Here is a 15,763-nt window from a genome sequence, read left to right on the forward strand (position 1 = left end):
TTATTGAAATACATTTGCAAAAATATATAGTGCATAAAAGACAGTTTTTCTTGCAGTTTGTGCGTATATCTTAAGGTATGAGAATAAATCATTGACTACGTCTGAAATCGGTGACACAATTTCACCTTGCGTGAAATTACCGTGTACATAAATGCAGTGAAAATGGAATTTTTGAACAAGAACACATGCTTATTAAATAACGTTATTCTGATGCATTTCGCATTGTCATAAGCACCATAAAAATAAAATCTGTCTTTTACGCACTAGTTGAGATTCATAAGAAAACTTGTTTTAAAAAGTTATTTGAAATAAAGCACCACTTACCGTCGTTAAAATCCAATAAAGTTAAAAAGTGGAACCCCAAAAAGTCACATGATCAAGCACCCTTTATACGGTTATGCTTCACGAACTTGAAATTTCGTCACCGATTTCATATGCATTTAAGGATAAATGCATATGCCATCATATATCGGCACACACAAAAAGAAAAACTGTCTTTTATGCACTAAAGAATTTTGCGAATGAATTTCAATTAGAGTATAGGTGAGTGTAAACAATCAATATAAGCCGAGAACAAATTTAAAAGAAGTATGAAACAACCTTTTTTCTACTCAACTATTTTTTTAACTTTTGACGGATTTAGGTCCACCTTGTATAGCAGTTTTAGGATAATCGGAATAAAACGGATTTAAGTTGCAGAAATGTAAAATAATTTGGTATTGAATATCTAGTTATAAAACATCAGTGACACATTAAAGGTTACTTGATGGAGATTATGTTTTCAATTGTATTATTTCATTGTGTAAACCTTTTATTTTACGCCCTAACCAGCTGAGCTCCTTGAATTAATTCATGATAACTTTTGAAGATAATGGAAACGACACCGTGCTTATACGCACGCATCAAAAAGCAGATATCAATAATTAACTAACTTTTTTCAAACGGTATAACCTTACTGTTAATTTGGATTTGGATTATAATTGTAGTTACATTTTATTAAGAAAAAGTTAGAAGTTCACATTTCTTTCTACTTGTCATGTTGATGTTATTACTTTCAATAAATATGAAGTAATTGTAGAATTCGGGTAGCTCCATGTTATTTTTTTCCATTTGCGTAGTGCGTGAATACACTATTTGCATAACTTATATTACGTTTTATGTATAGTATAATATGTGGTCCGAGTGATCAACATTCAGATAATCTCGATCATCTTGAATTTTATTCGCAGCGTACCATCTTAATATTGACTTCAACATCGAAAGTCCTTTGTTTAAAGACGTTCCTTGCTTCGAATGGGATGGACTAACATGTTGTAACATCTTTATTTGCTCTTAATTCCATCGTCAGGCGTTCATCGTTGAAATAAACTTACGTCTATTTCAGCATTACTGGAATTAGGCTACCTGATGCAATTAAATTTTATTTATTAATTTTAATACGTGTTTTGTGTTGTTCTTAAGTAAGAATCTTATTATTAAATATAGGAAAAAACTAACGAGAGAAGGGTGGGATAAATTGAATTGATATAATACACAGGAAATGTCCGAGATTCGTACGTTTATTTGCCTAGCATGACATCATTACAACTATTCGCACAGGTTGTTGGTCAAAACATTTCTAAGCCTCGCTAAATAAACCTATTTGTATACATCATTATTAGTATTTTCTTTTCTGTTTGTGAAAATAACTATTTCGTCCGTTCCTTATAATGCAGTCTTAACTAATTTGCGACCCAAAAACGTGTTATTAATTACAAATCACAATAATACTTTCACTTGCAGTTGAAGAACATGTAGAGCACAGAAACCGTTGTGCTTGCATAAGACATACAGTTTGTGTAGTTTGTTTTTGCCCCAAATAAAAATATTACATAACATATGTAAGTTGACGTTACAAAAAGATTTCGATTTAGGTTCCTGGTTAGAGCTGTGTCGGTACCCTATTGTGCATTCAATTGATAACAGAAAGAAAGATGCGCATAGGGGCACATGTACATGATTGGTGAAAATTTGGATACAATTGTGTATCGAGGAGACATGATACTAACATATAGAAGATTTTTTGAAGTGTTATAAATAGACGCAGATCTGTTTTATTGGCATATCAGGCGTTGCATATGGTTGGGTCTGCTCAAACTCTACAGAAGAAATTTGTAGACATGTGTACCTTAATTTCTTCCAATATAACGCCGCATATCAAAGATATTCTCAATCGACTGCTAAAACAACACAGGAAAACCAACGTACACCAGAAATGACAAAACTATAGAGCAGCACTATATGTTGAATTACGGGCGACACTAGTTAAAAAATATTTCAAGGAATACAACTCCGATAGGGTTGAAAATAACTGAATCAGAATATAAAGGTGTACACGTTCACATGTTTTCCTGTATTGTTTCAGCCCTCAAGTTGCAATACTATTTAAGCTTTTTTAGATAAAAAATTAAACTTTTTTATAAGCTAAAGGAGATCTAACTCATGTTATATTTAAAATATCCTTGCCAAACTATGGGGGTGTATAAATTCATGTGCTGTTAAAGATATTTGTAAAGTTTCTGCCCTTTAGCAAGAACACTTCTTTATTTTAAAAGGGCCATTACTCCAGTTGCGTTGAAAACCTGCGAACAAAAAAATGGAAGTGCTCAAGCAAAATTTCAAGCAAAGCCAAATGTATATTGGTAGATCTTTTGCTTATGTTTACATTGTGGTTTATATATGAGCAAAGTTTCAGCCCAACAGTGGCAATACTTTTTGATTTCAGAGCGACACAAGTGATTTTTTTAAAAAGGACCATAACCTATATTTTAAGTGTGTAAGTTCACATGTTGTATATATTTATTTCGGAAGTTGTATCACTCTAGCAACAATACTTTGTGAGTAACAATATATGAGTATTATTATTTAATTACTCTTTTCTATTATTAATGTATTAACATTATTATTGTTGTTAAGTACTATAATATTATTATTCATATCTTTAAATCAGTCAGCATGTATATTTCCTAATGCAAGTATTATTTCCTTATTAGTATTACTGCTATTACATATTTTTTTATATGTTCAATTTCATTTCGTTAATAATATTACTGCTTTTACATAATATTTTTAATTTCTTCCAATTATTTACATTAAGTAAAACATCAGTAGTTACGTTTAAGTTGTGATAAACGATAAACGAGAAGTAAGATACATGTGTATATAAATTCATTGTGTACATTCATTTGTACACACACGTTATACCAAGGTTTTTCCGTTGGTAAAACCGGGAACATGGTCAAGAAAGAGATTAGAGCCATCTTTATTTCTTGCTTAAATCACTTATGACAACACTCGTTTAATGCCTTTACTGACCATAATGGTATTATGTTTTAAATAAATATGACATCTTAACTAGAAAATAGTATTTTACATGCTCAAACTATTTTGTTACATGTTGTAAATATAAATAAGGCGTATTGGAAATTCCGCCGTATTTTCCACTGTAGTTTTACTTTTCGTCATCAAGCTCGTGACTGATCGTGTTTACATAAATATATTTTAGAATTAAATTTCATGTGAACTATTTATCCGTGAAGTGATCGAAAATTATATGTGAATGCATGTGGGAACATTAATTATTTAATACTATTCTTACTCACTGAGAGTATTTGTGGTGCATCTCGCCATTGTTTGCAAAGTAAGCGTGTTTTAACGATGTTGAGGTCACGAAAAGGCAGTCGGATAAACGATGCGTTCCGGACCCTACCGACTGCCACCGAACGTGCACGAACGCTGAAGGTTATACTTGCATGGCGACGGCAGACGCATCACAAGGATCGTATTCGTTTCAGCAAAAGTAGGTTATTGTTTCTTTTTGCTCATAAATTTCTGACAACTTACTCAAATATCAGACATGCGAACAAAATAATAATAATTTGAGGTTCTTCGCGTCATGAATATATGTTTACATATATACATGGTGGCTATATATCCATTAACAATATTTCATAAATTACTTATTTGAAAAAAATGCGTCAACTAATGATTATCTCAACATTAGAAATATAAGTAACTTAGGCCGCAACAAAATACTCAGCTTTACATCGGCTTTGCCGCACCTTGCATTCGTTAAGTTGCCTGAATGTGATTTCGGATGTTGCCTTGAAAACCCCCGGAAACCCGATATGATGTGAAAAGTATGCCGTGCTTGGAAAAGTTTCCGATACATTTTGCTAAATTTCGGTAGGGTTTAAGTAAATCCAGTTCGTTAATTGTTTAAAGGCATTTTTGAATTAAAATATCATTTGGTATATGCAAAGGAGGTATTATCATGTATGTTACAAAAATCCTGGTTATTATTCTTCAGGAATTTTTGGCTATTTGAAGTCGACGATGCAGGGATTGTCCCCTATTTAGCAATTTATTTACAAATTTCTTTAAAGCTATGCCAGTGAAAAAGTTTTTGCACCGAAAATGATATCAACCAATGTCCCGAGTAACATATCCGCCAGGGTTTCTTAAAAAAATCGTATTGGTGGAGAAATTCGACTTTACAGTCAACATGTTGATGAAAAAATGATATGACGCGGTGCAGTGCCAAAATTGTCAAGATATGACAGGAGTGCATTTCATTTATAAACTTAAAAGCTCACTATTACAGCTGATTTATGCGCTTTGCATCCTTGTTCCTTGCACTGAGACTTTTCATACTTACTATTTGGTTACTGTTTGAAATAATTGTGGAGTAAATGAAACTCTTACGTAGAAAACAAACACATAATGTCCTGAACACTTGCTCTGGACTTCCTTTATTGTTCAATCCTTACTCATGAAAGCTGATCATGTATAACATTTTAGAGAGGTTTGGACTACAGCCGGCTCACATAATTTGAAATCAAAGTTTCATCAGTTATTACAACAAAACATTATCAATTTGAAACATTGGACACGAACAATTATTTGTTTACTCAAAAACAAGTTGACCAACAAGCGAGCTCATATTAATTATCAGTTATCAGCTGTAATAGTGAACTTTTAAGTGTATAAATGAACTGCACTCATGTCATATCTTGAATGTGTTCATGTATTTTTGCAAATCGTTAAAAGTTGAATGCAGAGGAATAACGTTTGTATCATTTTTCATTTTCTTTGGGAATTATGTAGTTGCTCCTTAAACAATAACGTAAAAAGGTGTCAAATTATTGTATGTTACCAATGATTGTTTTATATATCGTTTAAAGCTAACATGACCAACATAGGTAAGCAGAATGGATATACATCGACCAGTTCTACAATGAAAGCCAACCAAGTATCATTTTACCCATAATCTTGTCAGTACCGTTAAACCCCGTTTATTGTAAACAAAAGTGGGAGCATTTTATATTTAAATTCTTTTAAATGCTCTAAAATGGAGTGTTATAAGCATATTTAGAATATGAACAAAAGCCACATTTAGTTGAGGTAAAAGTTTTATATATTTGCGGTTTTTATGCATATAAGCTCATATGAAATTCAAATACCTTCAAGCCTTTTGTATAATCGAAACAATTTAATTTTGTCATCTTTAATTTTATTTTTTAACGTTCAATATTAACTGAGTATTGATGCATTTATCTTCAACATCTAAAACGGTGTTGCAGTATTTATTTTAAAGTGTTATGCCATGTTAATACGTAAGAATCAACTACAAAACTAAAACTTCAACTACAAAAACGTCATTTTAACTTGTGTGTGCACAAACAAAAACAATACAGGCTGTACCAAGCTGGCAATCAAAACAATGCAACTATGTATTAAAATAATTAAATCGTATATAAATCGTCTATTTTGTGTTTCATTTCACATAATATTTTATGTTAACTCAAACAAATATAAAATGTAGATTCAACAAATGGAGGAATGAAGGCCAAAAATTTACTGCATAACAAAACAACTCTAAACATTGCATTATAAATATTGATTAAGCAAAGCACTTGAAATTAATTTAAAACAAAAGCTTTTATTAAAGAACAGCAATTTGTGGGAATAAATATATGTCTAGAGCAAAAGCAAAACGAACTTGATTTACTGCATTGCAATATCGGTATGAAATTTACAATTGTAACACAGCGGAATACCGTTAGTGCCAGCGTAGTTACACATTAAAATCCAGAGGGCAAGAATGCGATTACGCGATAGAACGATGTTGACAATGCGACAAAACGATGACGACAGTGGGACAATACGATGGCGACAGTGCGATAGTACGATTGAGAGAATGCGAGAACGCTATAGTATGATGGCGATAATGTGACAGTGCGACAATACGATGGCGAAAGTGCGATAGTACGTTGGCGATAATGCGATAGTCATATCGTACTGTCGCCATCGTATCATCGCATTGTTGCCCTCGTACTATGGCATTGTCGCCATCGTATTGTCGCATTGTCGCCATCGTACTATCACGTTCTCGCATTCTCGCATTGTCGCTATCGAACTTTCGCACTGTCGCAGTCGTATTGTCGCACTGTCGTCGTCGTATTGTCGCACTGTCGTTATCGTCATAGCGCGTTCTCGAATTGTCGAATTGTTGCCATCGTACTATAACACTGTCCTCATTGTATTGTCGCACTGTCGTCATCGTATTGTCGCATTGTCGCTATCGTGCTATCACTTTCTCGCATTCTCGCCCTCTGGATTTTAATGTTTAACCACGATGGCATTAACGGTATTCCGTTCTACACGCACGAGTAGTCGATCTTTGTGTTTAGGTATTGGAAAACCGTGGGAATTTCCTAGACCAGAAATAGTAAAATGGAAAAGCCAAGAATTGGATTCTGACATTGGTATTTATTAGTATTGATAACACAATATTTAGTTGATTGATTGCAATGCATGCTAAGTATTGATAAAATTTGAAATGTGTAGTTATTATCGACGTATATATTAATCACATACGGAAGGAATTATGTATTTCACTGATTTCATTATTGCATATTGTAATATTGTTACACTGATTAATTTCGGCGTAGATTTTTTATATGCGTCCTTTTATTAATCAATTTCACTCAACATTCAGAAAGCATTATATACTCTTACATGTTATTTTTATATAAAATCAACCTTTTGCACTAAACAATAATATAAGTATTAAGTTACAAAGAAGCAGCGATAAAAATATGTCCTCAATAATATTTAAATTGAGCTTCGGCAGCAATTGTTCCCTTTCCACGCATTATTCAACAAAGGTAAACCTATCACATCGTAATCGCTATAAAAGTAACTTTTTGGTATGTTGTTCTCCAATGAATGCATTAATGGGCCAAACTGCCAAGAAACGTCCTGGAATGCAGCCGCGATTATACAATGTATGTAACAACCTAAACACTGCATAAATATTCCATAACAGATACACATCATGTGTTTGTCAGCACGTTGTAGGCACGTGACACGTCACTTGCAAGGGCAAAGCATAAAACGAAAATGCTTCGTACCCCACTGCACAAACTTGTAGGCGGACGTTTTGCATAAATACTTTTCAATGAAAGTGGTCAAGAACTACAGTTAATGTCTTTTTTTGCATTAAATCAACAAGTCCACATACAATAATACGAACACGTATTGTTACTGAGTAATCATAATTATGACTTGGTATCTCGTCGAAAACAGATAATATTCGCTCAATACAAGTACTTAGAGAATTTCCAAATAATGAGATGTTGGCAGACACAAACATTACAGACTACAGTGCAAGAACGCATGGATACATGTACTTTACACGAATGAATTAAACACACATTAATAAATACATATATAATTCTATATATCTGTTTTGGTTGAGTAATGTGTGTACAACAAATACGAGTCAAAAACATTATATTTGAATGTTGTTAAATGTAAGTTGATTTATTGTCAATGTGAACGTCTATGTGTGTCTAAAATATGTCATCATGATAATAAGCTTTTGTTTGGTATTGAGTTTATTTTATATCGCCGATAGATGGACCAAGACTATTTCGCTTTCTTAACAAATACAACTACATGTACTACAGCGATAAAGCTTATCCAGTGATGTAGTATTACATTATGGTGCATTTAAAGCTATGATGTTGAGTAACAAAATAAAACCAATCAGGCAACTTTGCTAAAAGGCCATTTTATTACAATAGCTTTGTTATGATTTAAAATAATTAATTTACACAAGCATAGCGATTGTCATGGTGGAAGGCATAGAATGGCACAATGGTAAACATAATATGAGGTATTTTACTGAACTTAAAATCATCTGCAGTTTTGATAGCGTTATGTTTCAAAACATTTTAACGTGGTCAATTGATGTATGCTGTTTTCATTCCTTTGTTATTATATGACATAATAATTGCTTGTTCCCTATGAATAATAGGGTTGCATTATCATGTTATTCCATCACACAATAATAAGGTTATGTTTTGCAAACTATAGAGACAGTGACATACCATTTGTCTATATTGGAAGAAGAGAATGATTAATGAGAAATGACATAAACTTTCAACTTCCAAATCTGACCGATCACTGATCGTACGGGCCTGCTGCTGAAGCAACCTGCATAATCGATTATTTTAGTTTATGAGTTAAAACCTATTTATTTAAGCTCAATTAAATTTAAAAGTACTTACTACTAATATGAAACGCTCTCGAGTACGTTTCCTTGGCCTAGAACCAGTACTTGGTGCCTTTGTGGGAGATTTAAAGAACGCACCCACAGTGGGGATCAAACCCGTGACCTCCCGGTCCCTAGGCGGACACCATATCCATTACATCACAGCGACCACACCAACCTCTATCTTAAATCGTATTCCAAAATACCGCCAAGTACAGGATATCAATTTGATCAAATAGTGATACCAGGGCGCAGGATAACGTGACTTTGTGGGGTTCCCAATTAAACGTTAATGGTTGTAAACACACCGGTAAGTGCTGCTTTTTTTCAGATGACTTTTTAAAACACCGTTGATTCTGCAACCTGGTCTGTATTGTATTGATTTAACTGTGCAACAAATGGCCAGAGAACTAAGCAAGGAGAAGTCCTGTGTGATTCCCCCAAACCGCCTTTAATGCGCTAAACCCCCATCCCCGACCCACCCCACCCTTCTGTTCGCGCTATTTTTCGAATTAAGCGCGCGTTAAAGGGGACTTTTCACCGGTAAATTGACAAAATAAAATGAAATGTTTCAGATTCGCAAATATTCGTTGTAGTTATGATATTTGTGAGGAAACAGTAATACTGAACATTAACCATGCTCTAAATGATCCATTATATGCATCTTTTGACGATTTAAAAACCTGAAAATTATAAAGCATTGCAATGCGAAACAATTGAATAATTTGGAGAGTTCTGTTGTTGTCGTTATATTTTGTGACACTCCGAGGATTGCTTATATAAAGTATAAAATACATCAATCATTGTATGAGCACGGATGGCCGAGTTATCTAAGCGTTTTTACTCCAGGGGTAAGTGGTTCGAGCACAGTTGATGGTTACTTTTTTTCTTTCTTTAATTGTATTTTGGTTTTGCTGGAGCTTTTTAGATCCAATGTTAATATTATCAATATAAAGCATTTAATGACAAACTTCAATATTTGCCGCAATCTGTGAAAGTTCCCTTTAACACGCACTTTTTGAAAATACATCGCCATGTCCCTATGCTCTCCTGATTAAGACAATAAGTTTATTAAATTATTAAGCTTGCATTTTTTAACGTAATGTCTTCAAATGATTATTCTATAACGCATACAGTTTTTGATATTGATACATTATGTATTTGTTGTGATAATTTTAATAGCATATAGATCAACCCTCTTCCAAGACTTCGAAGCGAATTAATAAATTTTCGACATATACAGGCTGTACCTACAAATTTGCGTTTGTTCAGCGTCATAGTTTTATGAAATTCTTATGATAATTACGCTTTAACACAAATATATCTTCAGTATGAGTCTGTGGCATTAGTTTTATTCTGCACCCTGATATGGACTGCTCTTTTAGTTTTTTAGTATGTGACACAAGGTCAGAAAATTGTCGTTCCGACAATATGTGAACAAGCACCTTTAGTGTCTTTTTGAACGTTCTGGCATGCATAACAAACTGTGTTTCTGTTTATAGTATTTCCCAATTTCCATTCGCACGTTTAGTTGCTTTTATATGAGGGATGGAAATTCCAATGGAGTTTCGCGTTAGTGTAGGTCTTGTAATAGAAATTTATTAACCTCATTCAGTTTTGTAAAATGAGGAAAATAACACTTTCAAATTGAAAATAAAGCATTCAATCGCTGGGATTTTACGATTTTAGCGAACAATATACAAAAACGTTAATAATAAATTGTGTATGTTTATCAATTTATTTATCGTATAAGCGATTTGTAATACAGATTTTATCAATACATGAACATTCACGTGTAGCTCCGAAATGTAACCATACCAAATTTGTTGTTGTTGTTTGTTCTGTATTTATATTCATGTAATATGGAAAGCTAATGAAAATGACATGCGTTAATATTTAGCGTTAGTAAGGGAAGTATTATGTGCCCTGCATTGTTATTATCTGTTCACAGACTTTGCATAATTAGAGTTTTTTAAGGAAATTATTTTACAGTTGAATGCCGTGAACAAATGTCATCAGGAAATAAAATTATTTTATAATATAATAAATTAACTGAAAAAACTGCTCATTTTATGTTTAAATTCCAAATATGAGTTAAAAAGGTACACTGTAATTTGTATATGCTGTGTATACATCGCGGAAAAGCCGTTGGGTTTCCCGCTACAATATCTTAACTTATATTACGTTCTTGACTGAGGAGTTCTACTGAAACAGTGTACAATAAACTGCATCTTTTGGGATTGGATATGTTTAATATAATTACCTTATGTCATTGTTCAATGAGCAATTGTGTGTAAAAAAGGAAGGACATCTAAATATCTTCTATAAAGTTTTCAAAGAACTGCGTATATTTTTAGAAATTATAAACCAATTAAAAATCGTATAATTTTATCAAAATCAAAGACGTGCTGTAGAAAACTATAAATTTTATGTAGTTTATTGACAATGTATGCAGTTTTATTATTTTGAATTTTACACGATGAATGATATGTTATGAAAATAAACATTAACAAACCGCTATTGAAGTAATTATCTCTAAAATAGCTTTGTAACATACTATCTAGTCTTTCTCTTAATTTTTTTCTGTGAACATGCATATCATTTCAATTTATGTTTCAGGAAACAAGCGATTTAAGAACACCGCTATCTTTCAACAGCAAACAAGTCTGTTTAAGCGTACCAAACCAAGCACACGTCTGATAAACCCACAATGCACCACCCAGAAAAAGTGACCAAGGATACTATTCCAAGTGAAGTAAAGGATTTCATAAGATCCGCGGTCGAAGAACAGTTTAAGTCCTTGAGACCGGACCACATTAAATACTTCGACGCCGTTATTATATATGACAAACGCGATTACGAGCATGTTGTAAGGGTCAAATACGAACTCACGGACATAATGCGATGGGACGGTAGAGATAGTGACATTCGCATAGAGCTTTTTGACAATGAGGCCTATTTCAGTCAATCGAGGATTTCCATCATACAAGACGTCATAAACAAATGTTGCCTGTTTTTCTTTTATCTGACTGAGAACGCCGATAATCCTTACTTTCATTTCCTTTGTGAGGAGGCGATCGCGTACTCGAAACTGTACACAGAGACTGGGGCAGCAGTACGCCCAAAAAGCGAATGCGTCATCAAGCCAATCCATACGCTGCCACAGAGTGCCCGGCATTACAAGGTCCCTCCCGGACTGGCGTCGCTAACCAGTATCGACTGGTTTGATAGGGGATCCAAGTTTACCCGGGACAAGATTATTTCGGTTTTAATAAACGCTAAGGTCACGAGAGAACAGAACGAGGCAACTGATAACACACGGCGAGACTTTGCCTTTATGCATTACGCTTCCCACGTGATGCCAGGAACGAGTCAGAGCGGACATCCAGATAAAGGCTCTCCTAAATACTGAAACATGCTTAATTTATTGAAAAACTTAGTGTGTATGTTTTTAAATAGTATATGATTCACAATTAATTATCCGATATCATATACCGGTAATATTATATTATTAATACATTATGGTTTTGCCGTAATAATTTTGAAGAATAAATATATCAACGTTGCCTCCGAGTTATGGATGCGAACTAATCCAACTTCGATATATATAATACACATGTTGTTTGCATAAGACACTATGTAATAACCGCTTTGTTTGAATGTATTGTGTGCGACGAAACAGACATCGTCCTTCATTTGGTTTCTGATTATTTTGTTTAATGTTTCCTCTTTAGAATTATGTCATTGACTCATGGTTACTTTTTGACTTATTGGACTAACAATATTCATAATATGCAATGCTGTTTTCATTATACCAAACATTACACACACAATATTGTGATTACAAATCGGGAAAACATGATCCTGAACTACATTGCAGTTCATTGAAACACGATCTGTGGTCAAAGGTTCGTGTGATTTTATTTTTTTAGTTAGGTAATGCTACCTTCACTTCAAATTAGACATATGCTTGTTTGAGGGGGGGGGGGGGGGGTCTGTTGCTGTTAAGGTTAGGTTAGACAAATATTATTTTCGAAGATTTTGTTAGCCCAAACAATGGCAATTTTACATTCGTCCGCCAATAATTTACGTCGTGTTTCACTGTTACGTGTTCTTTTGCACAAACCAATGCAGTGTCCAAACGATATATTGTACAAGGACGATGTTTGCAGCCCGAGCTCCTCTCTGTGTTGCATGATACCATGTTTTGTAAGCATCTATGCGGAAAACAAATTTCAATGGTCACCTGGTAAATTATGGAATTTGTATAAAGTTTGTACAAAATATATGTTTATACATTTAATATAGGGTATTGTAAATATGTCATATAAATAATGTATAAATTGAACATGTTTATCAGGCGTAGCCAATAATTGCATCACCCTCACCCTCGAACTGAAGATCACAAAATACATTAACAAATTGACAAAACGCATGTTATTAGTTGATTAACCTTTGTTCACAGCCAGTTCACGCAGCTTGACATCACATATGCTATGTTTAATAAGAAGAAAATAATACAGGACCATTACGCACATCCGATTCATATACAATGTAACGAATAGGCCGCATGGCTCTGACGTTTATCTCGATTTTACACACTGATGAGCAATTGAAAAAAGAAATTGAGCCGTGCTCTGTGAAAAAGAGGTTTAATGCATGTGCGTAAAGTGTCGTCCCAGATTAACTTGTGCAGTCCGCACAGGTTAATCAGGGACCCTAAACTGCATTTATTCTAAGAAGAGACTTTCATTAACGAAAAATAGCATAACTGCGGAAAGTGTCGTACCTGATAAGCATGTGCGGACAACACTTGAAGCACGTGCATTAAACCCCTTTTCACAGAGTACGGGCCAATTACATAATTCGTATATCCTAGAGCAAAATTTTGTAAAACTTGCCTTAAAATAATGATTTCAGTACAATAAGAATCATACATGCATTTCGCAATAACCTTGCACTATTCTTGGTAAACCATCTTTAATTTCTGGAGTACCGTGCACATTCCCCGGTACTCTTACCCGTAAACCGTCTTAAACTTCAGTTTATCGTGAACTATTCCCCACTAACCATATTTTAACTTCTGCTTTTCCTTGCCTTATTACCCGTTAACCATGTTTGAATACCGCTGTATATTGCCCTATCCCCACAATCTATCAAAGACGCCTGAAGTACATTGAACCATATCAAATAAACAATGTCATACGTCTTCTTATCATGCGCTATTAAACTATCTGACACGCCTTTTGTATTTAAATGTATGCCCCGTATCTAAGACTTCTTCTGTACTTAATAATATTCCCCATAAACCAACAACGATGGCGTCTTTATTTTGCACTATCATCTATTATTTCCGTTAACGACATAAAACGTCGTAGGTATTTTTAAATATCCGCCGTAAACCATCTACTACGTGCCTGTATTTTAAACTCTCCACCGTCTTCTGTAAGTTATATTAACCCCGTAAAACATATACAGAATATCTGCTGTATGTTTCACTATTACTCGTTTAACATCTAATACGTCTGCCTGGGGCGGTGGTAATGGGCGAAAAAAAGCAAATACACTTGATATAAATGAACGTCACCTACAAACATGTTATCAATATTTCACTAAAAATCCGCCGAGCCACGCTTAAAAGAAGGGTTGGGCCAAGGGTTTTCTACCCTACCCTGTGAAAAAACCTGACTGCTATTAAAACGCCAAACAGCCCAACAACAGAATTGAGAAGATGGACCTCCATCTAAAGGGCGTAAGACGCATGGCGATGAAAGCTAGGGTCAATTTGGAAGCCATCCGACCAAAGACCATCATCTCCACCAGGACCACAACCATCATCGGTACATGTAATGTCCGAACAATTTACTACAGTCGAAACCAGATGGCTCGAATTCGCCGGAACCGACAACAAAAGTTAGAATACAGCTGAAGTTGCCACAGAGTCGTGGAAGCTCAATCTCATCATCATATGAATCAGTGAATCAAGACGGATTGGTTCTTGGCAGAAGCGACTGACTTCCGGTGAGTTGTGGTTGTTTTCGGGGCGTGATTAGGAGGATGCAGCACACACTTGGGGAGTAGCTCTGATACTTTTCTTGTTTGCAAACAATGGGCTCATCGGGTGGGAGTTGCACGGAAACGGATCATGACAGCCTATTTCCATACAAAGAACAAGAAGATCAGCGTTCACATAATACAGTTCTACGCCCGACCAACGACAATAAATAGGGCGAGAAGGAAAACTTCTACAACAGACTGTAAACCATCATACAAGACAGAACAAAGGCAAACATCATCATTATACTAATTTACTAACGCCAAGATCGGCAGTGACAACCGATTATATTAGGAGTTAATAAGGAAGCAAGGGGACAACACCATTGAGAGATTTGTCGACCTGTGCGCAATAAATAACCTTGACATCGGAGGAAGTGCTTTACCCACAAAATGATACTAAAGGCATCTTGGCTGCCAACAGACCTATCGACGGAGAACCAGATCGACCACCTATGCATTGTGAGGGAGTTTTATTGATCTCTTCAGGATGTACGTCTCAAGCGAGGAGCAATCTTTGCTTCGGATCATCATCTCGTTGGCGCCTGATGGAAACTGAAACGGAATAAGAGTTTAGAGTGTAGCCAACACACGCATAACAACATCGGTACGCTGAAAGAAACCTGGTAGCAAGGAGAGTCAAATGTCACTATCTCCACCAAGTCACATGCGCTGTTTAAAGAAGAGACGATAAAGCAGAAATTGCAGAAAGTGAAGGTAGTCGTGTCCTCAGCATTCAAAGAAATATTGTTCCCAAGTTCTACACCCACATGGAGTGGATATCAGCTTAGACGCTTCAGAAAATTGAAGAAAGTAGAGAAAAAGAAAGACACTGTCAATAACAGAAGAACAAAAGAAGCAAGAACGCAAGGAGATTACAAATAAGCAATAGGAATTTCAAGCTAAGTATAAAAGCAGATCAGCGGAACTACATAGAGACGCTCATAACAGATGCCGAAGAGTCATCATATCAGAACAGACACTTGCACTCAATTCACCAAAGCAATAGCAGGAAAGTTCCCCAAGCCAGAGAGGCAGGTAAGAGAAAAAATGGAACAGCGATATCAGCTACTTTCAGTAGCTACTCAACAGACCAGCTCATGTGAATCA

At 34.9% G+C, this 15,763-nt stretch overlaps 2 protein-coding genes across 8 annotated transcripts in view; both read left to right on the forward strand.

Annotated features, from left to right (window-relative positions):
- The window catches only part of LOC127879983 (mucolipin-3-like), a 226,306-nt gene that overhangs the window by 29,453 nt on the left and 181,090 nt on the right, over nt 1–15,763 (forward strand). The window lies entirely within an intron of this gene.
- LOC127879988 (uncharacterized) overlaps nt 3,293–15,763 on the forward strand; it is a 212,913-nt gene continuing 200,442 nt past the window's right edge. For 2 of the 7 annotated variants that reach the window (XM_052427150.1, XM_052427158.1), the window contains exon 1: nt 3,293–3,361. Coding sequence is in view for 4 of the 7 variants with exons in the window: in XM_052427152.1 (XP_052283112.1) it covers nt 11,310–12,011 (702 nt within the window). In the remaining 3 variants the exon portion in view is untranslated. Of the gene's footprint in view, nt 3,362–3,415; nt 3,839–6,735; nt 6,807–10,796; nt 10,815–11,218; nt 12,166–15,763 lie in introns of those variants that run through there. The other 5 variants (XM_052427152.1, XM_052427153.1, XM_052427154.1 and 2 more) reach the window with 5 other exon arrangements.

The sequence above is a fragment of the Dreissena polymorpha genome, chromosome 4 (assembly GCF_020536995.1).
Source record: "Dreissena polymorpha isolate Duluth1 chromosome 4, UMN_Dpol_1.0, whole genome shotgun sequence".
Classification (NCBI taxonomy): domain Eukaryota; kingdom Metazoa; phylum Mollusca; class Bivalvia; order Myida; family Dreissenidae; genus Dreissena; species Dreissena polymorpha.